Source organism: Anas acuta, chromosome 1 (genome assembly GCF_963932015.1).
Source record: "Anas acuta chromosome 1, bAnaAcu1.1, whole genome shotgun sequence".
Lineage (NCBI taxonomy): Eukaryota > Metazoa > Chordata > Aves > Anseriformes > Anatidae > Anas > Anas acuta.
In genome coordinates, this window is record NC_088979.1 from 192,212,493 (window position 1) to 192,235,461 (window position 22,969).

Sequence of the window (22,969 nt, forward strand, 5' to 3'; positions counted from 1 at the left end):
TTCTTTAACTTTCTCCTCAGTACTCTGCTTAATGTAACTGTGCTGTAATAAATCTTAGAAGTTTTCCCTACAGAGCTAGAGGAAAACAGTTTTGAAGAGTGGGTGCATCGTGTAGATTATTAATGAGATATTTAAATGAGTCTTTCTCCTTAAGTGATATCACAGAATGAACTCGCCAGAGCTTCCAGCCTTGGGAATCGTGTGTAGGAGTGTCACAACCCTGCACCTAGTCATGCTGACAGAAGTCTGTTAACTCTTTATAATACTGTCAATGTGCTAAGCCACCTGTTAGTCTCATGGCACTTTTATTGTTGAACTGTATTGGCACTTTCAATGCCAATTTTCAGTGTATGTAATCTGGTTTTGAACATATCAAGTAGATAGCTGTGGCACTGAAACACTTTTGTGTGTTCATGAAAACTTACAACTTTCATTTTCACATTTAACTACACATGTAGAAATGTGAACTTCTACTGTTTTGTTAAAATATATCCACAGTGATGCAGAGAAGAAGAAAGAAACCCTTAAAAACCAAATACAGGAGTTAAACAATACTCTAAAAGCCACTGAAAAAAGGATGGAAGAGATTTTGCAAGAAAGAGAAGATGTAATGAAGGAATTGGACGGAAAACAAGCTTTGCTAGAAAGCAAAAAACAAGAATGTGTTGCTCTGACAAGATTGTTAGAAATTGGCAGAGAGAAGGAATCAGCAATCCTAGCAGACAGGTTAGAGCAGTAGACCTAAGCTGTGGAGTGTGAGTGAGCACTTCTCTGTTCTGAAAGATCTTTTCTCTGTTGCATTGCTATGCTTTCAAGTTTTATGTTGCAATCAGCGCAGACTAGAAATTATCAGGCTTGGTTTTCACTTCAGAAATGTTTATATAAACTGCTGGAGTCTAGGATATGGCTTGAAGAAAAAGTTAAAAGGCATAATTATTTGATAAAATCCTGGGAGAGTGAGACTCTAGGTTTTGCTCTGAAAGGGAAAATGTTTCTCTCTCCAGTGAAGATGCTTTTTTTTTTCTTTTTTTCTTTTTTTTTTCTGTGTAGCCCACAGAAAGTAAACTAAGCAAATTAATTAAAGAAATAATCAGTATTCTCATTTTCAGATGAGCATTGCAAATTTATGACCCCCACACGCCTGAATTTCAGTGGGAACTGGCTACGTATCTTTCATATTTTCTTGAAATTATGAGCTTAGATATACTTAGTACAGTAAAATAAACTCTTAGATTGATTTCAAGCTTCACATTATTCCTTCTTTGCAAAGGAAGATGACATACCCTCAACAGCAATGCTTTTGCCTTTGAAATCTTGTGTTTGATAGTGGCACAGTAAGTTGAAATGTCCAAGTGAAGCCATACTAATGGCCTCATACTAAAAAAAAAAAAAAAAAAAAGTGTTTTCTTCCAGTTATAATTTATTTTCTATAGATTTTTTTAGCAGATTTAGATTGAACAGGCTGTGAAACCTCATTGATGTAATTAAGAATGTTATCACTGATTAAAGCTATCAAAAAGTTACCTGCTTATTTTAAAGCAACCAGTGACGGTAGTTTATAACTTGATCTTGCTACTCATAGATAATTAATGCAGTACTCAAACCCCATTAAAATGATCATGCCTGATTCATATGTCTTGCTCAAGTTACCTGTTTCTAAAATTCTCTGTGTATCCAATATAGAGAACTTCTGGAATATAATTTAAAAAAATGTATTTTGGAGAAAAAACAAAAACATGATACTCTCATTCACAAGCAAACACTGAAAGATAGAGAACTGAGAAAATTAAAGAAGATGGAGTTACAGCTGAATGTGATTAATGAGTCTTTGGAACAAGATAAATCACAGCACAAGAGACTCAAAACAGAGGTCTGTATGAACATATTTATCATAAGAATTCCAAATTTTCTTACAGCAAATCCATCTATGAAATGTTTTGACTGGTCCTAACAGACAGAAGGAGAGAAAATTGTTCTAGGTGTGTGTCTTTTCTGTGTTCTATGCACAGAAATGTACCACAAGAGTTGCTACGACTAAGGAGGCTCAAGGTTTTACAGCTGTAACAAAACTACTGCATCAAGCTATATTGAGCTATTCGTGAAGAGTGGAATTTAGGCTGGGAGCATTCTAATCAAAGAGACCTGGGAGATTATTGGCACTGTGGCACCATGTCTTCCTTTAAAATACTGAGTGATTATGGTCATTTTATACGTGACATAGTACAGTAGCTTGCCTATTGGCATCAGAGAATTTCGTATCTGGCAAATAAAGCTAAGTATTGCATGAATCCCGGGTCTTACATCAGGTGACAAAAAGATTCATCTTTTTCAAATTTGAAGATTGCTTGCACAATGTTCTAAATAATTTATAATGCATTTAACATTACTCTTGGGGGCAGGAAACAAGCCCTATGTAAATTTGGTATTGAATGATATAATTCCCTATCTCATTTCCACTCAAATTTCACTTTTCTCAGTTCTCTCCCTACATTACTAATTCACACATTACTCTTTTCATATCGATTTACTCTTTCCTGTTTTATTTATTCTGCTTTTAAAGAGCAGATTCATTCTGTTTATCCATTTGAAACAATTCCTTCCTTCTGTCCTTCCCTTTCTTTCTTAAAAAAAAAAAAAAGAAAATTTGTTTACAACTTTTTCATATTCTTTTTCTCTCATCACTGATTCTTCTAGTCCTTCTTTCTTAAGCTTTTTTTTTTTTTTCTATATCCCTTCCTATATTGAAAGTCAATCTTATAAAACTCATCTTACATAGTCAAGTAAATATATTTTTTCCCCAGGAGAATTATTTATCAATTATCTGATTTAGAAGCATAAGGGGTTAATGTTTCCTAATTTGATATTGTGTCACTGCAATTTTTTTACCATTCTAAGCAATTCTGGCAGGAAAAAAAAAAAAAAAAGTCTTATTTACAACACTGTAAAGTTGTTTTTACTGTCTGAATAGGGGATATTCACAGATGAAGATGAAATTTCCTCCTGAATTCACATATGTATTAATCACCTGGTAATCCCAGCCTACCTGGGGAGGGGAGAAGCTCTATATAATCAGACAAAAAATTTTTAAACTGAGTTTCCTGAGCTGTTGATTAAAGGGCATGCTTGGCATGCCTATATTCCAGACTTTGATATTAAAACTCGTATGGAGATTTTGTTCAGTATCAGCTTAGAGAATCTGAGAATTTTTTTTTTTTTTTTCCCTGTGTTCCTATTGAAGAAATATTCCTGGAGGAAGAATCACAATTGTTTAGAGACATGTAATGTTAAAACCAAATGCCATAACTCACTGACAGCTGTGGTTAAAGTTCACTGTCTTGGGCGAGATCCCAACCCAACCGCTTTACACTGTGTGAAAGGGCTGGAGACCTGTAATGGGACCATAAATTTTAAGTTGCATTGAAAGGATTCCCTCAGAGCTACGCCAGGTTATTCTGCAGGCTTGTATGGGTCTTGCCAGTTGCAGCATTAGGAGGAGTGAGGGAAAGGGAATGCTGCTAAGAGATAAAAGTGTAGTTACAAGCAATGTCTTACTCCAGAAGTTACAGGATAGTACCAGAGCATGACCAGGCCAGGAAAATATAGTCTTTTTAGCCCACCAACCCTGTTCTCTAATTCTCTTTGCTCTTTTAGAAGAGCAAATGTGAAAACATCTCTGCCCTGCAGCATGGTAGTTCAAATGCAATATTGGAGTAAGAAAGTCTGGAGCAGCCAGCTTAATTCTACTTTGCATCTGCTATCTTGAGATAATTTTCATTTAGAAGACTTGGGAGCACAGAATTTAAAATATTTTATTATTCAAGTGGTTCAAGTGCCTGTTTGACTGATATAAGCCAGATTGCATAAATTGCATTTATTCAGTGTGATTCCAAGTGAAATTTTCACTGGAATTAATTGCTAATATAAATGCTGCAGAAACAGCAGTACATCAGTGTGTTGCCCCCAATTTCTCTTCAATTGTCTGCACAAGTGCAGAATGACTTTGTGTAGAATAAGGAAATTACACGAACACTTCCTTCAAATGTGTTTTTCTTCTTGTTAAGTTGTGAAAGGTCAGCTATTGCTAAACGTCGACATTCTGTGTGAAAGAGAACTGGCGGCCCTGGCTGCCACCAGCCCCAGAGCAGGGCTGCTGTTCCTCTCCCTCCATGGACGTGCTTTCATCTGGCAACACAATGCAAGGACAGCCAAAATTGCCTAAGTTTAGTCCTGTCTGATGTCTAAGGACGAGAGTCCTTAATGGATTAAAGATGTTTGTATGAGCTTTCTACATTTAGACTCGAACCCGATGGCATCTCTTGAATCCAATCATGGAAATGTGGAAATGTCTGTTTACAGCCACCCCAGCCTTTCTCGCAGCAGAAGTGGTAACGAATGCAAACAGTTGTAGTGGGATTGTTGAGATGTATTTTAATCAGAAAATAATTTCTTCCCTTACACATTTCATTTCAATTTTATAATAAACAGATTCTCCCATATTGTACAAAAAAAATATGTAGCACATAACCATGTTACTTGTTTGGACTTTCTAAAGGCTAAGGAGGAAAAATATACACATATTAAAAATGACACAGGCATGAAATAACAACCTCATTAAAATTATTGGTATTTTCTTCCTTTAGCAAGATCAGAGTTAACATATTTATGTAATTGGTTTTTCTGATATATATTTTTTTTATTTGTGGCTTAGTTGCTGAAAAGAATAACAAGTGTACATTCAGTTACTTAAATTGGGCTTTGTGAGGTTCAATCCTTACAGTTAAATTCTGAATAGAAAAGCTTGAACAACTTGCAAGTATTGCTGAGGAGCTCTACTCAACAACCGATAACTCTTGGATTAGGTACTATCACAAACCAGAAAAAGAAAAAAAAAAAATTTCATAATATATGTAAGTAATTGAAACAGATTTTCTGCATTTTACATTTTTCACACCTTTTGTTGGCATCATACAGAATGTGTGATTTATTTTTGTAGGCAGAAGCTATCCCTAAAAGTAATGAAGTACTATTAGAAAGAAGACGAGAACTGCAGAAGGAGATTGAAACGAACAAGAGAAGTTTAGCTGAACAGGTGATGTGTTCTGCTTTCTCATACTTACTCACTGTAACAGTTGCTTTACAGCTATGAGAATAAAGGGAATAAAGAAAAAATAATGAGCATTTCTAGCTGCGTCTTTCTGGTGAGAAAAGAAAAGAGTATTTTCTTCAGTTTTAAAGACTGGTTGCTTGTCATATTTAGAAAACATTTTTCAGTGTTACTGGTCACATATTGGAAGGTAGAAAACACATTTTTTTTCTAGTTTAAGTCCTTCTGACTATCATTAACTATACTGCAGCTAGAAATATGATGCATGTAAATTTTCTTTGGGTATGGCACAGTATATTGTTAAAACAAGGACAACTCAGAATTGCTAAATTAAATTTAAAATAAATTTTTCATTTTCATAGTTTTATCATTTCATAGAATCATGGTTTGTGTTGGAAGGGACCTTAAGGACCATCTAGTTCCAAATCCCTTGACATGGGAAGTGACAACTTCTAATACATTTGTAGATGCCTGTCAATACTGACCATGGTCAAATACACTGTGGAAATGCAGATTCTTCAACTGTAAGAGTATTAGTACTTGCTACTATACAGATGACTTTATAACAAACAATATATTTCAGACATTTTTTTCTTAAGATCATATTCTCTTATCTTCTTACCCTCATATACATTTTTATTTTGTGCCCTCTTAATTAGGTTTTTCAGGTGGAATTCAGCTTGGTTTTGAATACATAGGCATTTCTATATCACTATTTGTATATGGGATATGTTTTTAATGGACCACAGTAGTCAGTAATGCTCTATATATACTTGGTGAAGCCTGGAAATAGGCTTATTTAAAGATTATAGAGAGATGTAAGTGGATTCAAAGATTACACAAATAACTGTTCTGATCATTTAACCTTAGAAAAAGTCCAAGTCTTGATTTTAAAATTGCCAGTGTGGGAGAGACAACCACAGTTCCTGCTAAATTGTTTTGGTGGTTAATCTGTGTTAAAAATGTGTGCTTTTTATCATCTGAGTTTGTCTAGCTTTAGCTTTCAGTCACTGGATTTTGTTATGTTTGACTTCTAATTTGGGAAGTCTGTTATCAGACTTCTATTCACTTTATGGCTACAACAGACTCTGATCCACTTATCCTCCCATCTTGATTTAAGGAGATCTCTTTGAGATTCTTCATGTAAAACTTGTTTTCCAAACCTGTTGTAGTGAAGATCGCTGCATAGTCTAGTTTTGTTACTTTTCTATTTAATAGCTGAAAGACCTGCTAGATTGAGGAAGAGAAACTTCCTAGGTGATAAAATATTTTAACTTGTTGCTAAGGGATTATGCGTAACATTTCAGCTGGTATCTTTAAGGAAGTTTTATTACATATTCATATTTAAATCCATGTAGTCCATATATATGTGCACTTTGCAGGTAAACCCAAAGTGTTTCAAACTTCAGTTTTGTCAACACTATCGCATAAATCCATAAGGAACTGAATTTGCTTTTCTTCAGGAAATGATATCAGATACGGATGCCCGCACATTAGACGAATGTATCACTGAAGAGAGACGGCTTTTCAAAGAGCAGGAAAAATACAGGAATGAGTTATCCAGACTTGCACATCTGACATTGCTCAAAGTTGAAGAGAAGGAGCAAAAATGTAGGGAAGTTCAGAAAGCCCAGGTAAAAAATTGTATCTCATATAATTAGAAGAATATTCTAAAGTAAAAGCTGGTATAAGGAGAAATTAAATTACTGGTGAGGGGAACATTACAGACTCTCATTTCCCTCTTCAAAGTTCCACCACCAGGCAGGAAGCTCTCAGTTCTCTTGTTTTAGTGGCAATTCATGGTGCAGTGCAGCAGTGTGCTGCAATATCACAACACAATTGAAACAAGGTGTTTGAAAGGAGGTTTTCTTTCTAAAGAATAAAATAAATAATTCTGAAATAAAGAGGCAGAAAAGCAGATAGCTGAGATTCTCAGAAGTACAACAACCGTGTGTTTTATTGTGCAAATATGTGGACATTAGAAGATAATAGACCTGCTACTTATTCCAAGGCCAGGTGCCAATTTTTATTTTCCTGATACGCTTCAAGGTTTAAGTCATTCTATCAATTTGAAGGAAGAGGGAAAGAAAACTTTTTTTTTCTGAATAGTCACTGGGTTTGCTGGCATTATAGTATTATGCATGGTCTATGATTTTGCACAGTCTGCACTAAATACCAGGAACAAACTGGTTACACTTTCACAATGTATGTCTGTATTAAAATAAATCAGATAAGCTGCCCCTATAGCACTTTGGGAATATTTGACTGTCTACAGAAATAAAGTCAAAGGAGCATGTCAGGCTTTACACATTTGTTAAAAATAAGTCCACAAACAGGCTAAATCATAAAGAAAATAAATTAACACAGGTTGCCCGGGATAGCAACCCAATATCCACCAGCTTTTCCTAATGCCAGTACAACCTCCTCGTATCAGTGGGAGGTGAGAGAAGGCCTGTCCACTAAAGGGTAATGACCCAGACTATTAAGGACCAAACAGAACTGAAATCAAAAGGTAAGAGCCCTAACAAAATGTGTGTCATTCTACTTGAATCTGTAATTGTTTAAAAGGCAGGAAAAAAAATAATAAATAAATAAAGTGAAAAAGGAAGTGCACCAGAAATTCAAGGTACAATTTCAGTGGTGCATATGCCAGACAATTATATTGTGATGGAGTGGCTAATTAACAGATACAATAGAACTCCAGAAATCATTTTAAGATGCAGCATCAAATCCGTTATCTACATTAACAACAGTCATTGTAAGATTAGTATACATAGACTTTGCTCTTTAATGTTACAGTAAAAGTATTTCATTATAATTAGAACAAGTTCTTGGAACAATTCTGCCTCACTGTCTTTTCCTCATCTAATAGGAGTAGCTGTTTCAGTCACTTCTTTGAAGATATTTCTTTGAAAAATCTAAAAACTTTAGATTTTTAGATTAGAAAATTCTGAAGTGCTTACTGAATTCTATTTTACATTTCAGATACAACTCCAAAATAGTCTTAAAGAAATAAAAAGAAAGGATCTTGAAATAGAAGTGTATAAAAAGACAAAAAGAAAAATCCAAAAACAGTAAGAAAATAATAATGATACATTTAATAAAATAATGCCTTTTAAAGCATTTTTATTGAGATAATGTGTGCATTAACTTACAATAATTAATTCTTATACACTTGTCTTTTCTTCAGACTCAAAGGATTTACTAAAATATGTGATGTAATCCAAAATGAAAGGAATAAATGTATAAATTTGGCACATATTGCCCAGCAGAAAGTAACTGAACTTAGAAACCAGGTGAAATTGATAGAAAATAAAATAGAAACTTTAAGGAATACTGTGATAACCAAAGAAAGGTGAGTTTTAACTAAGCTATAGCTCACAATTATAAAAATAGGAAAGAATTACAGAAAACCTTAAGAGATAATCCAGTTCCACTACACCTATTTCTTCCTTGAAAGCCATTATCCTGATTTTTAAAACCTGATCCAAACTTAGAAATGTTGCGACACCCTTACATAATTCTCTCCAATTTCTTATCACCTTAACAATTCACAGTTGGGGTGTGATTCTATTTTATTTTTTTCCTGGATCACTGTTTAGTGGAGATGCCCTTTTGCAGTCTTTTTGTCATCCTAGTGATGATACTCTGCTTGGTGCTATACAGACGGAATGACAATGTCTCTGAAACTGGAAGCTGGGAAAGCAGGAAGCTAGCAAAGAGTTAATTGTGTATGCAGAGCAGCACAAAAATTTGTTTTGCCCCAAACTTTGTTTTCTGGTGCCAACAAAAAATTGCACAACCAGACCTAAGAATGTGTTCAGGGTACACTCACCCAAAATATATTTTGAATCTGCATGTAGCTTTATTTCAAAGTCATGCTGGAGGAAGAGAGAGAAGAAGTGGCACTTCACTGATTTAAGTCATTTTGTTGAAATGCACAAGCTGACATTTTGTGCTAAGATTGTTGAGGTCTTCCCAATAAATTCCTGCTGAAAGGAGAAGAAATGCTAAAAAGACGGGTATATATATTGTCTAGACATCCAAAATAACTCATTGTTGTGCACTGGACCATACTCCAGTAGACACCCAACAGACATTTTGATTTCTGCAAACCTGGATTTAAAAGTAGCTAAAGGTAATGAATTATCACTAATTTTGTACCCTATGGGAAATATTTCTAATCCCAGTAATATACTTTAGTATCATGGTATCCCTGACTTAACTGCAAGCTACACAATTTGGAGGACAGACCATCAGTCCAAAAAGATAAAGACTCTTCATAAACTATTTAATAATACATTGCATTTCTGCAATACTGCCATTCTTTCACTCTCAAACTTGCTTTACAAAGGTTTAATTCAATACAGTAATACCCTCTGGACCTGGAAAGTGTTATGCATACAGGCAAAATGAACCAGAAAGAAGCTCACAACTTTGCATGGAGTAATTCAGCAGCTTAATGCTGGAACCAAGGGTGGGAAGCGGGACATTTCATTTGCAGTTCTGTATTTTATCAGGGGACAATGCTTCTTCTTTCACTACCTCTTTCATACTTTGACATTAATATCTTCCCCGTGTAGCTAAAGTAGTGTCTTGCTCAAGAAATGATGCTTACCACAGATTAAATGCAGAAAGTCTAAGTTCCTTGTTAGCAAATAAATGACCCATGTGGCAACAAGAAGCTGTCTTTAGAGCAAGGGACCATCATCCAAAGGCTAGCAGGGTCTCTTGAAATAATGTGTTCCTTTCTTCATTTTTAGGGATCTGTAATAGGAGCTTGTCACTGATCTGATGTTGTGATTGTTTTGTTTCTCATTGATTGATAATGTTTGTTCTTGTGTTGCAGTGTGCTATAAACTCAGAGACCTTATTTAAATATTGCTCCTAAAATGGAGAGAAGGACAGGTTTTCTACACACGGAGAATTTGCATCATAGTTTATACTTCTACTCTTGAACTTTATTCCTTGTGGCCCCTTGGGCTACCCAGTAAAGGACAGAGCTGTGGTGCAGGGCTCCATTTCAAGCACTTAGCTGGGTTGTAATCCAGATCTGTTCAAGCTGGAAAGAACTCGTACAGAGAAGCTGTTCTCAGAGGGACTTTCTACCTCTTGTAGTGTGTCTGCCAAGCAGAGTGACATAGAAGACCCTTTGTGTATTTTAGGATTTAGTTTAAGCTCTGCTTTTAATAGCTGAAATTACTTTCAATTTAAAAGGACTAAAAACTTTCCTGCTTTTCTGTTATGTTAAAGAATACTGCAGAGACAATATCTGAAGAATACAAGTAATGTAGCAATTAAAGACAGTCTCAAAACTGATTATTCCAAACTTGAACAAGTCATGGATGAGATGAAAGAAAAGAAAAAGCAACAGCTTCTGGATCTTGACAGACTTACCAATATTATCTCCCGCATTGAAGAGGAAATTGTGCAGCTACGCAAAAAATACGAAAGGGCTATTCAGCAAAAAAATGAGAGGTATACGTGTAAATTTGATGTAATAAAATGTGTAATTTTGAAATTCATCAGTCAACAATATTTTTCAACTTATGAGCAAGTCTAATTAGGAATACTACAGGGCTGCCTTACTCCAGTGCTTCATAAACAGCCCACCTCACTGCAGTGCCAGTGCTACTGTGCATTATCCAGGTGTTTGTTGTTCCTCCATGGATGAAGACAATTGTTCTTCAGAACTGTTACAGAACAATGCCATGGCTAATCTACCGAATGCCTGGAGAGCTTGTAGCCTTCTACTCTGTTTGATCTTCGTGTACGTCTCTTGTATAAAAATACAGTTGTAGAACTCTGATCCTGTTAATCCACTTTAAAAGGAATGCTGAGGGAAGCCAGAAGAGCTTTAAAAATCATATGAAACACCAGGGTAACCTTTGCAATTGTGTGTTCTCTAGTTTTCACATTGAAATTTTGTTCTCTATTTATAGTACATTTGGTATATTTTCCTAGATTATTACTATCATCTTCCAAGCTTGCCAGTTATGTTCTCAAATGGAATACATTGAATATGAGTCAAAAATTTTTAAGTCTTACCTTTTCATTTTGGGCTTATTGCAGTGGTCTTCTGCTCAAAAGTCGAGAAGAAGAGGTATGCATTTTATATGAAAAAATAAACATGCAGGAGATGTTGTGTAGAAATGGAGATATTGAGGTGCAAGCTATGGATGAAAAGATCGGTTTTCTGAAGATGAAGGTAGCTGAGAAGAAGAGACAGATTGAATTTTTGTTTAAAACACTACCAACGAAGAAAGCCCTGGATGCAGATTTGGTGGTACTTCAGATACAGGTTGGTGGGAAAGAAACGTTTACCTTTCTGTTTGTTTGAATTATTCTGTATTTTAAAACAAAGCACTGCTGCATGCTTTTAACATCAAATTTGTGAATTTCTAGCTTATGACTCTGACACTTTGCCTTGCACATACCAAACACTGCCTGGCTGTGGAATCTCAGCTGGTCCTCCCCATAGCTGTAAATGTCAGCATGACTAAACTGGAGAAGAGTAGTCATGGGGAAAAAATGGGAATGGAGATAAAATTTGTTAAAACTGTATTGATGGGGGTAGATGGAAGGATGGGGATATACTTAGGTCTTCAAATTCCTGAAATAATAACTCAATTCACACTTGACTGTGAGCCTACTCTGGAAACTCTGCTGCCCACAATGATGCCACGTACATTTTCTTCTACACAAAAACAGTGTAAGTTTTAGTTCTAGTTACAACATGACATTAAACAATTAACAAACTGCAGTGTTCGTCATTGTTCTGGACATTCTTTCCTTGCTTTCTGAAATGGCTCATTTACTTTTGACCTTATCTCCAGATGGTAATTTTTTCCATATATACTCAGCTAGTGCCTGCACAAAATAATAAAGTATGGTGTACCATTGCCATCCGTAATTGCTTGATGGGAGCTGTGACTCACTAAATAGTGCTTGCACTATTCTGTTACGTTTGGTCTTTTAAAGAAATTATATGCTCTGCTAAAATAATAAAATTTTCTATAATACCTTACACAAATCATTCCCCAAACTGTACAGTGCAATTACAGATTTCAATGATGAATAGAGAAGATATGAAAATCATGTGATAGACTGAAGAAAATATGAGATGTTTAAAGGTAGGACTTAGAATGAGGCTGAGAGTCACAGAGTCAAATGCAGCAACAACAGGCAGATAGTTTCTGTGAACTGAGAGTCAGCAGTGAAACTTTGATTTTTGTGTTCTGAATTCCTGAAACTTTCTCCTTTATGATGATTGTTTGTGTGAAGTCACAGTTAAAGAGAAGCTGCTGATACAGACTCTTTACATCTTTTTGCAATAACAGCATAAAATTAAAAAGTAGGAAAATAGTGTTGGGAGGCACAGAGTAGTCTCAGTAAATGTTCCCAAGTCAAAGATTTGTCACTGAACAATAATCACAACCGTGATTAATCAAACTATTGGGTCTCAGCTTTTTACTGTGGTTAATGAAGCCGTGTTACATGGTTCAAAGTGGCCATGAACACAGCCATCTCCTTGTACTCAGCCATTCTAGCGTTAGTGCTGTTCCTCCTGCTGGCAGTAGCCATTATGTCTAGTGAGAAACAGTTTCAATCCATTTGGCTTTATCTCCATGATTCAAATAAAAGCCATAAGCCCAAAGCTGAATTCTGGTGTTGGCTGCAAAATTCAGCTCACTAATTTCTGTCCAGATTACAGCTTTGGCCCCACGTTGAAATCCAACTCAGTTCTGTTACAATGTGCCAAGCATTTTACTATCATGCTCATTTGCACAAAACTCTGACTTGGTGTGCTCAATACAGACCTAAATCACTTGTCTTGTCTGTGAATCCAACCTCTGATGCCAAGCTGAAACCTGAAGAGTTGTCACCAGCTGCTCCAACTTTAATCTCATGGTAGGAGCCCACAGGACAAATTATCCAAATAAATGGATACGGTCTGGTTATTAATGGAAAGAGTTAGGTGTCCTTGCCTACAGAGGAGATGCCGATAACCTTATGTGTCAAGCAAAACATTCCTCTTGGGAGGTCTTTATCCTGGAGACACCTACCTCTCCCCTTTGATTGCATAGGAAACTTTGAATGATGTAGGAAGGGTACTTCAGAAGGCATCGACATTTGAAATACATGTACGTGTACAGTTCAGACTATCTGAATTAAGCAGGACAAATTCTGTACCTGCTCTTCTTAAATTTTCTTTTCCCCCTTTCCGACCCTTCCTGTCTTCTTAAATCTTGAGTACTTTCTAAGCTTTTTCATCTTTTCTGTATTGTTTTTCTCCTTTCCTGCATTTCCCAATCTTCACATTTCCCCAGAACTTCTTTCTTTTAACTCAGTCCAGTGGGAAATTAAGCTTTCTGGTGTTGCTTGCTGAATGATCTTCCAACAACAGATATAATTTCATATATGGTAATACTTCAAATATAAAGGCACCTGAAATGAAAACCAGCTTCAGCATCACAAATTAGAAAATATTTCAATATTTGCTGTTTGTTTGCATCTGATAGAAATGGAGAGTGGAAAAGCACAGATGGGGGCTGTGTGAGTCTAGAACAAAAATTTCATCTGGGTCACCTATATCCACATGAGCTGCTTAATCATCAAGCTCATGGATGTTCCACTCTTACACTTTCCACCAAAGGCTGCTCATTTCCACAAAGGAATGTGATGCTGGTGAATAGATTGTATCTAATAAAATATCAGAGCTGTTCTCAGCCAGTGCTAATAATGTGAGCAGCTATTTTTGTTAACATCAATGTAAAGCATTAGAAATATTTCAAAGTACTTCATCTGACACAAAGAGTACCTGGTGAGATTCCGAGGTGGTTTTCCCTGGGCTTAAAACTGTGTTACCCTTTAATTTTGACTGCACATGAAGGGACTGTTCCTGCTGGCTGAAATGACCCATGAAAACCAGCCTGCCTTCACGCATCAGCGAGAAATACTTGGCACCAATCATTAATTAGTCCAACAAGCAGAGCCACTGAGCTGGCAGGGTGCTCTAGGTGGCACCTTCATGCCTCAGAGCTGAGCTAATGTGCTGACAATCTCAGAGAGGCATTTGGCATAAAAATTTATCCAGGCTTTAATACTGCCCCATGAAAATCTACAGACCACATTATCAGTCACAGGAAACCAGGGCTCGTGGAGAGGTGAGAGGTTTATTGAGGCAATCCTGCTTCTGCTGCTGCTCCTGCGTGGGGTTTTCTGCTCTTCCTGAGAGAGCTGAGTTGGTCTTTCAAACCCCTGCTGATGGAAACTGCAGTTCCCCGGGCAAGCTGTCCCAGGACATCCTTAACAGAGGAAAGATTTTCTTAACCTTTAGCCTGATGGTTTCTTGCTGCAATGTAAGCCTATTGATTTTTTTTCTTCCATCCACCAGGGGCATGACAAATGGATCGTTCTTTTCCTCCCTGCAGCAGCATTTCATGTTTATGGAATAAAGTTAATCATGCTCCTCTCCCATCCTTTTGTTAGGTTACACAACTCTACTCCTTTCCATCAGCCCTTACAGCTAATGTGGTTTAGGTTCTTCTTTTCTGTCTTCTTTTTCTATTTTATTATTTTTTTCCTTGACACACAGTGTCTAATAGCAGTGGCTGAGAGTGGAAGGATTCATTCAGGCATCTGGCTGGTTGTAATTCTGCTTATGTATCCAGGTATGGCAGTAGCTTTTCTTGTAGCAGCACATCTTGATTCAAGTTCACCCTGCAAGAGTACCTAACTACCAGGCCACTGTTTTAAGGTGTCTAATTAGTTGGCCTGGATTCTGTATTCATACAGATAATTTTTCCCACTTACATGCAGCACCTTGCATGTGTCATTTGATATAACTTCATTTATTCAAACCTTTTTTCAGATCATTTGGGGTTTGAATCATCTCCTCCAAAATATTTGCAGTCTCTCTCAGTTTACCTTCTACTACTGATGTAGCACTTACCTTATGTCTTCATCAAGACCATTTCCACAGCTTGTTTATGAGAATATCATATAAAACAGTATTGAAGCTCTGTAAAAAACAAGCTGCATGATACCTACCATTTCTCATCCACATACCCATTACATTTTCACAGTAGGTAATTGGACTGGTTTAGCATGACTGGGCTGGCCAATGTCCACACACTTTTTATTTTTTAGCTATTTACAAAGGAAGCTGAATGACTTGTTCCAAATGTATTCATCAGAAAGTGAAGTTATCAATGTTATCTATAATTCTGTACCTCCATTTCCCCCCATTTTTAAAAACAGGTGACATTTGTCCTATTCTAGTGCTCTGGGCACCTTGCCTGCCTTCCCTGAGCTTTCCAGAAGAAGCACCAACCCCTCCACTTTCTCAGAGCAGCCCTTTATCTGGTACGTGCTTCCTCTTGCCTCTTTATTCTTCAGCAATTCCTCCTGTTTTGACTGTTTCCAATCAAGCACAGCAAGCCTCTCTTGTACAGCCTTTTCCTATGCCCTGTGTCAAATGCTCTCCAGGAAAGAAGGGTGGCCTTTTGGGGGGGGTTTAAGACTCAGAATCTCTTAAAGCTTAGCTGAAATACTGTCCAAGGAAAATGACACAGCTTAGGAGAAAATAAAGGTACCTCCTGTCACATTACTTAAGCAGACACGTAATATCATGGTTCACACCAAATGTGCTTTGCTTGTGTTTGGGTTAGTCTTCATTTAATCAACCCCAATTCCTTCTGCATTTGAAAGTAAGTCCAGTATTTAACAGGAAACCCCTCACAGATTTTTGTTTTCCTGGTTTCCTGGACAGTGTTTGTTCTGCACTAGTCCCTCTTCCCTAGAGTAACCTTTCAGTCCTGGAAAATGTGACCCGCTGAGCTGTCCCTGCTCTCATTATGGGTACACTGCCTCCGACAAGGTGTTTGCAGCTGAATTTGTGTTTGAGCAATTTGTCCCTAGATACAAAATACCTGGCAGCATCACTGCATCCTGTTGTTTGTGCTCATCCTGTTCTCCCATTCTTCCGCTTGTAATTCTCTGTGTGCTGTTGGGCTTGGGTTTTAGTTTCTTATTAAAGCATAAGCAAGAATAAATCTTGCAGTACCCTGAAACCAGTTGCATACTGACTGGCATACATTTTAAGCCAAATCACGATTTGATGAGGAAACTGTAGTTATTTAAGGTTTTTACTGTTGGCTTTTAGACAAAAAGAAGGATCTGCACGATGCCACTTTGCCAGCAGTGTTTAGAGCAAGCACCTTGCTGCTGCTCCCTCACCACACGCGGCTACCCGTCAGCTTTCCTTTGGCTGTTAAACACGATTTTTTCCCTGTAGCAACAGCTAAACATTTACTCCGTATTCCTGGTGACCCTTCATAGATTTCAGAGCCAGTGACCACTATTTCTGTGTCATCCCCTGTAGCTGGAGGATAGCATTTATAGCAAGTCGCAGGGCTCGTGTCCCGGTGGTGTGACAAGGTGCTGACAGACGGCCAGGTGTGCATCAACACGCACAAAAACCATCGTCAGTCCTGAAAGTCCGGACACGTTCAGGGAAGAATGTGGATTTCCATCTGTGTATTCTGGGAAGTGGCTTTCCCTGGGAGCTTCTCACGTCAGAAGGGTCAGGGAACACCTGTGCTTCGGGTCACAGCTCCCAGCACTCGGTGTCACCGCCGAGTCACGACAGGATATGCATCCAGGCACTCGAGCAGAGAAAACCTGGAAGCCTCCAGGCATGAGACCTTCAGGATGCCCAGGCTGCCAGCCCAGCAGATGCTGCCACGTGTCCTGGTGGCACCCGTGGGGCTGGGCTGAGTGCAGGGCAGCAGGTGGCAGGGACTGGGGTGGGAGAAGGAAGCAGGCACCAGTGAGAGTCAGAATCCCAGAATGGTTTGGGTTGGAAGGGACCTTAAAAACCACCCAGTCCCACCCCCTGCCATGGGCAGGGACAACTCCCACCAGCCCAGGTTGCCCAAAGCCCCATCCAGCCTGGCCTTGAGGGCCCACAACCTTCCCTGGGGCTTCCCTCCCTCCTCTGGGCAGAGCATAAGCTGCCTGTGCCCCACCCAGCCACCAGGCTGCCCTCCCACCCGCAGGCAGCAGCCACAGAGGGCAGCTCTCAGCACAGCCCTGGCACAGCCCAAAGGACGTAGTTTGGGACAAACCAGCTGCAGCTTTCATCCAGGCCACCCAGCAGAAACTGAAGAAGGTATCAGCTCCCCCCAGGGCTGCCCTTTCCTAACTTTCCAAGATGTTCGGAAGGTAAATTCCTGTTCATTAGCAACAGGTAAGAACGCTGTATCTCCACCATCCACCTCTGGTTTCATAGGGAGACGTTTTCAGTGTCTGAGCAGCATCATTCTGCATCCCAAATGCTGCCCCAAGGCCAGAGCCTTGCTTCCAAGACCGGGCACAGCCAGCGAGCATGGCTGAGAGCCGTGTGCCTCATCTGCTTCGTTTGCAAACCACACAGCAAACTGCAGGAAATCAGACACACCAGGAGCTGCCACCTCTCCTCACAGAGTAATAACGGGGCTTTTTGCCTCCAGTCTGCACCAATAACCGCTGTGGGTTTTTGTTTGCTAGTATTCCCAGTGCAAGGACAGGATTAAACAGATGGAGGCAATCTTTGCTGACCCTATGAATGAGAGCAGAAAGCGAGACTTGGGAGGGACGGACCCATCGCCACCCGAACTGCGAAAGAAGATCGAACAGGTAGCACCTCTTCTTACTGCCCAATTGCTCACACTTTGACCTTACTTAGAAAAAGCAAATCTTTTTCATTTCTAAAATAAGCATTCTGTAAGAGGAATTAATATATTTATGACTGGTTAGCAGGAACTGCAGCCCCATGCCTGCTTCCCAAGAAAAATGGCTGTGGGGGATTTTGACTTCTCCCAGCAGAGGCCAGGAGGCTCTGTGCAGAGCACCTGGCTTAGCATCACCCTCCCTCAGCTGGTTAATTCACATCATCAGCACTTCACAGCCCCTCCAAATGCACTCAAGGGTTAACATGGAAAAGGGGGCAGAGGACAGTAAATGCAAAATAACGAACTGATGAGTGAAGCTGTCCAACCTCTGCAAGTGGCGCTGAGCTGCCCCACCACAGCCTCCACACTGTGACACGGAGGCAGTCCCGCTGTCCTCTTACAATCCACACAAATTAGGATAAAACACAACACCCTTATCAGGGGTTGGCTTTACTGCTTTGGTTCCACTACAACAAGGAGACACAAAATAGCCCGTTCCCTAAACGGTACCCAGGCCAGGCAAAGGGCCACACACCTGGTTTTGATACTTCAAAAAATCTTTGAAAAAAAATTACTTGCTCTTGGGAAAATCATGGCAAGGCAGTAATATTGTCAGTGTAATCCCCAGTCCACCTAAAGGGCCCAGGCAGACATGGAAAATCTGGAAGACTGAGAACAACCTTAAGTTTTTGCCTGGTAGGGGGTAGAAAGGGTGAAAATTTGGGGAAAAGTGCTGGTGAAGAACACAGCTGTTTGCCGGTATTAGTTCAGGAGCTGTCAACTCTCTCCAGCCAACCCCAAGAACAGCTCCTGCTGCACCTTCCCCTGCCATTTACCCGTGTTGTGTGTACTCCTTCTCGCTGCAGATAGAGGTAGAGCTGGTGCAGAAAGAGGAGAGGCTGCTGGAGATGGATTTCCTCTACGACCACGTTTCCCGGCTAACAGCCAGGATCCGCACCACAGCAGGGAACGGGCAGCAGGACACGCTGCTCTTAGCCACAAGGGTAAGAAGGGGATTGCACGCTCTGCTTGCTGGCCTACGTGAAACAAAATAGCTGGGCAAGAGGGCAGATGACTCGCTTGCAAATTACAAAACTAGCGGCTGGGATTATTGATAGGCAAATCATACGTTAGCCATAAAAAATTAGACATTTGGTAATAACAGTAACGTGGGCCTAGCAACAGCACTGGGAATGTTTCTTTTAGAAAGAAAGTTGCATCATAAATAGATGTTGCACCAAAACATGTTAGTTATTTCTCAGGTTGAACGCTTGCAAACTTGGAAGAATCCTCCTCTTGAATGTTTACTGAACTGTCTTTCCATAACAAACACAAACAGTGAACAAAAACAAAACAAAAAAAAAAAAAAGGAAAAGCCAGATAAGTCCCATATTGCCTCCAATGCAAAAAAGATAAATGTGACATGTGGCTCACAGTTTTTGTTATTTAAATAAGGAGAACCACATACGAAAGAAATATAATTTTCAGTGCAGTTACTTTTATATAATTATAGATATTGCCTTTTAGCTGCCAGTAGCATTATTTGGGAAGGAGCAAAATCATCTCACCCCCACCTCCTTAACGAAAAATAGAGCAGAGCTCAATGAAAAAGTGACATAACTGATGTAACACAAGGCCAGGGTTGACTTTTTTCTTAGTTGGTAGGTTTGGCACTGGGATATGCTTAAATCAAAACATCTTTAGAGCAAATCTTTCATTTTCTACAGAAAGGGAAATAACATGGCTGATGTTTGTCTTTGGGAAATTATGGCCACTGGCTAATAAGTTACTGTAAAAATGGCAGTGTGACAAAAGTTCAGTTTTAATCTTAAATTCAGTTTTAAATCTTAAAAAGATTTAAGAATATTCTGAGTTTTTGTTTGTTTTGTTTGTTTTTTAATTTAAACTCACCTCCAATCCAAATCAAGGATTCCCATCTTGTTCCTTTTCTGTCACCCTGCTTAAGGATAACTTACCCCACAGCACAGCTGTGCCCACATTGTCACTGAATTATCTTGTAGGGATCAGATTTCTTACACCTCTCAATAAAAAGTTAATTGTGCACAAGCTCAATCAGAATCTAGGTTTTTCTCTCTGCCTTTGAGATAAATGGAAGTTTTGGCATTCAGCTGAAAAGGGCAGATTATAATTACACACACATTTTCTCGTAACTTGTACTGGAGTAAATGGGACTTTTTATGCTGCAGGTTTCTATGGTTCAGAGTGTACACAGGAAACACACACACACAGTTTCAAAGTTATTTTTAAGTATAGAACTGGGGTTTTTTGGAAACAGAGTCAAGTTGGACTTGTTTTCGTGTACCTTGTACTTACTGAAGTGTCATATCCAGCATCTAAAGGGAAGACCTAAAATAAAATTGTCACTTATTCCAGATAAGTGAATTACAGAAGAAGATTAAAGACAGAACCCAGAAGATGATGGCTCTTGTTGCAGAGTTATCCATGAAGCAAGCCCTTGCCATTAAACTCCAGCAGGAAATGAGAGACAAAGAACAATTTTTGATGACTGTTTCAGCAAGGATAGACCAAGGCCTTCCTCCGCCCAAGGAGACAGAAATTGAATGGTTGAAGATTTTACGCAATGAGAAGGTGTATAAAGAAGCAGCTGAAGCCAGAGCTAGAGTAAGTTTTTGCTCTGTCACAGTCGGGTCTTCAGTTTCTCCTCTTTCACTGCTCATCTTTCTGGCAGAGCTGTTAGCTCCCTACATAGCTGTGTGCTGACAGCCACAGAGCTCCAGGGGCTGGTGGGGATGATGGCACAGACAGGCAACTACAGAAGCAGCACACAGAATCACACAGAATCTCTAGGTTGGAAGAGACCTCAAGATCATCGAGTCCAACCTCTAACCTAACACTAACAGTACCCACTAAACCATATCCCTAAGTTCTACATCTAAACGTCTTTTGAAGACTTCCAGGGATGGTGACTCCACCACCTCCCTGGGCAGCCCGTTCCAATGCCTCACAACCCTTTCAGTAAAGAAATTCTTCCTAACATCTAACCTAAAACTCCCCTGGCGTAACTTTAGCCCATTCCCCCTCGTCCTGTCACCAGGCACATGGGAGAACAGGCCAACCCCCACCTCGCTACAGCCTCCTTTAAGGTATCTGTAGAGAGCGATAAGGTCACCCCTGAGCCTCCTCTTCTCCAGGCTGAACAAGCCCAGCTCCCTCAGCTGCTCCTCATAGGACTTGCTCTCCAGGCCCCTCACCAGCTTCGTCGCCCTTCTTTGGACCCGCTCAAGCACCTCGATGTCCTTCTTGTAGCGAGGGGCCCAGAACTGAACACAGTACTCGAGGTGCGGCCTCACCAGAGCCAAGTACAGGGGGACGATCACCACCCTAGCCCTGCTGGTCACGCTGTTTCTGATACAAGCCAGGATGCCGTTGGCCTTCTTGGCCCCCTGAGCACACTGCTGGCTCATACTCAGCCGACTGTCCACCATCACTCCCAGGTCCTTCTCTGCCTGGCAGCTCTCCAACCATTCCTCTCCCAGCCTGTAGCTCTGCTTGTGGTTATTGCGCCCCAGGTGCAGGACCCAGCACTTGGCCTTGTTGAACTTCATACAGTTGACCTCAGCCCATCGGTGCAGCCTATCCAGATCCTCCTGCAGAGCCTTCCTACCCTCGAGCAGATCGACACACGCACCTAGCTTGGTGTCATCTGCAAACTTACTGAGGGTGCACTCCACCCTGTGGATCTGTGCAACTATGCCTACAGCCTGGCACACCACTTAGAAACAGTCATCAAACTTTAATGAGAGAATACATTACACTCAAAGGAAGATCTATTTTCAATCATTGAAGTGATTTATGTGACAATGTTTTGGGACATCAGTGAAGTACTGCTTTCAGTTTGATGTAAAGCCACAAAAGGTAGGGCTTGAGGTTCAGAACTAAGTTTGGCATCCTCCACATATCAAGATGCAGTGAACAGCAGAAGTAGCAAGGAATCAGATTGGGCAGCAGATCAAATAGTGCTTCCAGTTCTACCCTGCTGGCTGCAGCTGGGACCTCTTTAGTTGAGACTGCCACCAAGCCCTGAGCAGAAAGCTCCCAGAGAAGAAAAAGTCACAGACAACTGAGATGTCTATAACTGAGGGAACTCCTGCAGGTAGGAAGTGAGCTCTGCTGTATGGATCCTTCATTCGATCACTCCAAGGAAATCTGACAGGAGCGCATAGCTGGGGGAGGAACACACAGTGCATACATTTAAAGAACCCAAAGTCACACAGAATTGCTGCGGTAAAACTGGTTTAGAATAAGAACCCTTTGTCATTAACTTCTCCTCCTGCTATGACTCAGTTTCCTTTCGGTACTGTGGACCAGAGCTTGTTGCAGTAACAGTTACAGGAACAGCTGCTGTCAGCATAAATACAGCCTAGGTTTTGAAGCATCAGAACTACTATCTTGTTCCTGAGATACTTCTACATATTCTACATATTTCGACACCTGCATTTTTGCATATTTTGCATATTTGCAATTTCTGCATCTTTCTACATTTTTTATATGTTCATTTAACTCATCTTCTCAATACTAAAGACACAACATGTTCAGACTATACAATATTTATTAAAAGGACAAGCTCCCATCTACACGGTCAATAAATCATGCTTCTTTTCAACAAACAACTAATACTCACCTGTTTCCTAAGGATTAGACTAACAGTATTTCCCTGTTGGGCATTCTGTATTTGAGCTCAGAAGAGTACTGATGGCATTTTTAAAGCACGTAAGCACCATGTGAACAAGATGTGTTTTGTTTTTTTTCCCAGCAGGCTGCAGAAGAGGAACAAGCTGCAGTGCCTGGCTGTGTCCACACAACAGCAGAACAGCGCCCAACTGCCTACATCCCAAACGATGAATACAGCCTCCCATTGCCACGGCCCTACGGTGCCCTGGCTCCTTTCAAGCCAAGCGAACCTGGTTCAAACATGAGACACTTCAGAAAACCAATTGTAAAGCCAATTGAAATCTGAAAAGACAGCATCTGGAGCAGGAGAGGCCATTACCAATGGTTGAATCTCACAAATCAACAGCATTTACACTACATTGAAGGAATGTCCCTTAGTGTTTAGCCAAATTCCATACTACAAAGTAGTACTTAGTGCCAGAAGCATGGCTAGACA

General features: G+C 39.7%; 1 protein-coding gene across 1 annotated transcript in view; it reads left to right on the plus strand.

The window, feature by feature from the left end:
* Window positions 1-22,927, plus strand: part of CCDC146 (coiled-coil domain containing 146) — a 39,510-nt gene extending 16,583 nt beyond the window's left edge. Inside the window, exons 7-18 of the mRNA XM_068670265.1 lie at window positions 499-726; window positions 1,684-1,870; window positions 4,994-5,089; window positions 6,568-6,738; window positions 8,090-8,178; window positions 8,295-8,459; window positions 10,358-10,582; window positions 11,177-11,405; window positions 17,657-17,785; window positions 18,687-18,824; window positions 20,215-20,463; window positions 22,616-22,927. Of these exons, the coding sequence (XP_068526366.1) occupies window positions 499-726; window positions 1,684-1,870; window positions 4,994-5,089; window positions 6,568-6,738; window positions 8,090-8,178; window positions 8,295-8,459; window positions 10,358-10,582; window positions 11,177-11,405; window positions 17,657-17,785; window positions 18,687-18,824; window positions 20,215-20,463; window positions 22,616-22,819 (2,110 nt within the window). The 3' untranslated portion in view covers window positions 22,820-22,927. The remainder of the gene's footprint in view (window positions 1-498; window positions 727-1,683; window positions 1,871-4,993; window positions 5,090-6,567; window positions 6,739-8,089; window positions 8,179-8,294; window positions 8,460-10,357; window positions 10,583-11,176; window positions 11,406-17,656; window positions 17,786-18,686; window positions 18,825-20,214; window positions 20,464-22,615) is intronic.
* Window positions 22,928-22,969: the final 42 nt, after the last annotated feature.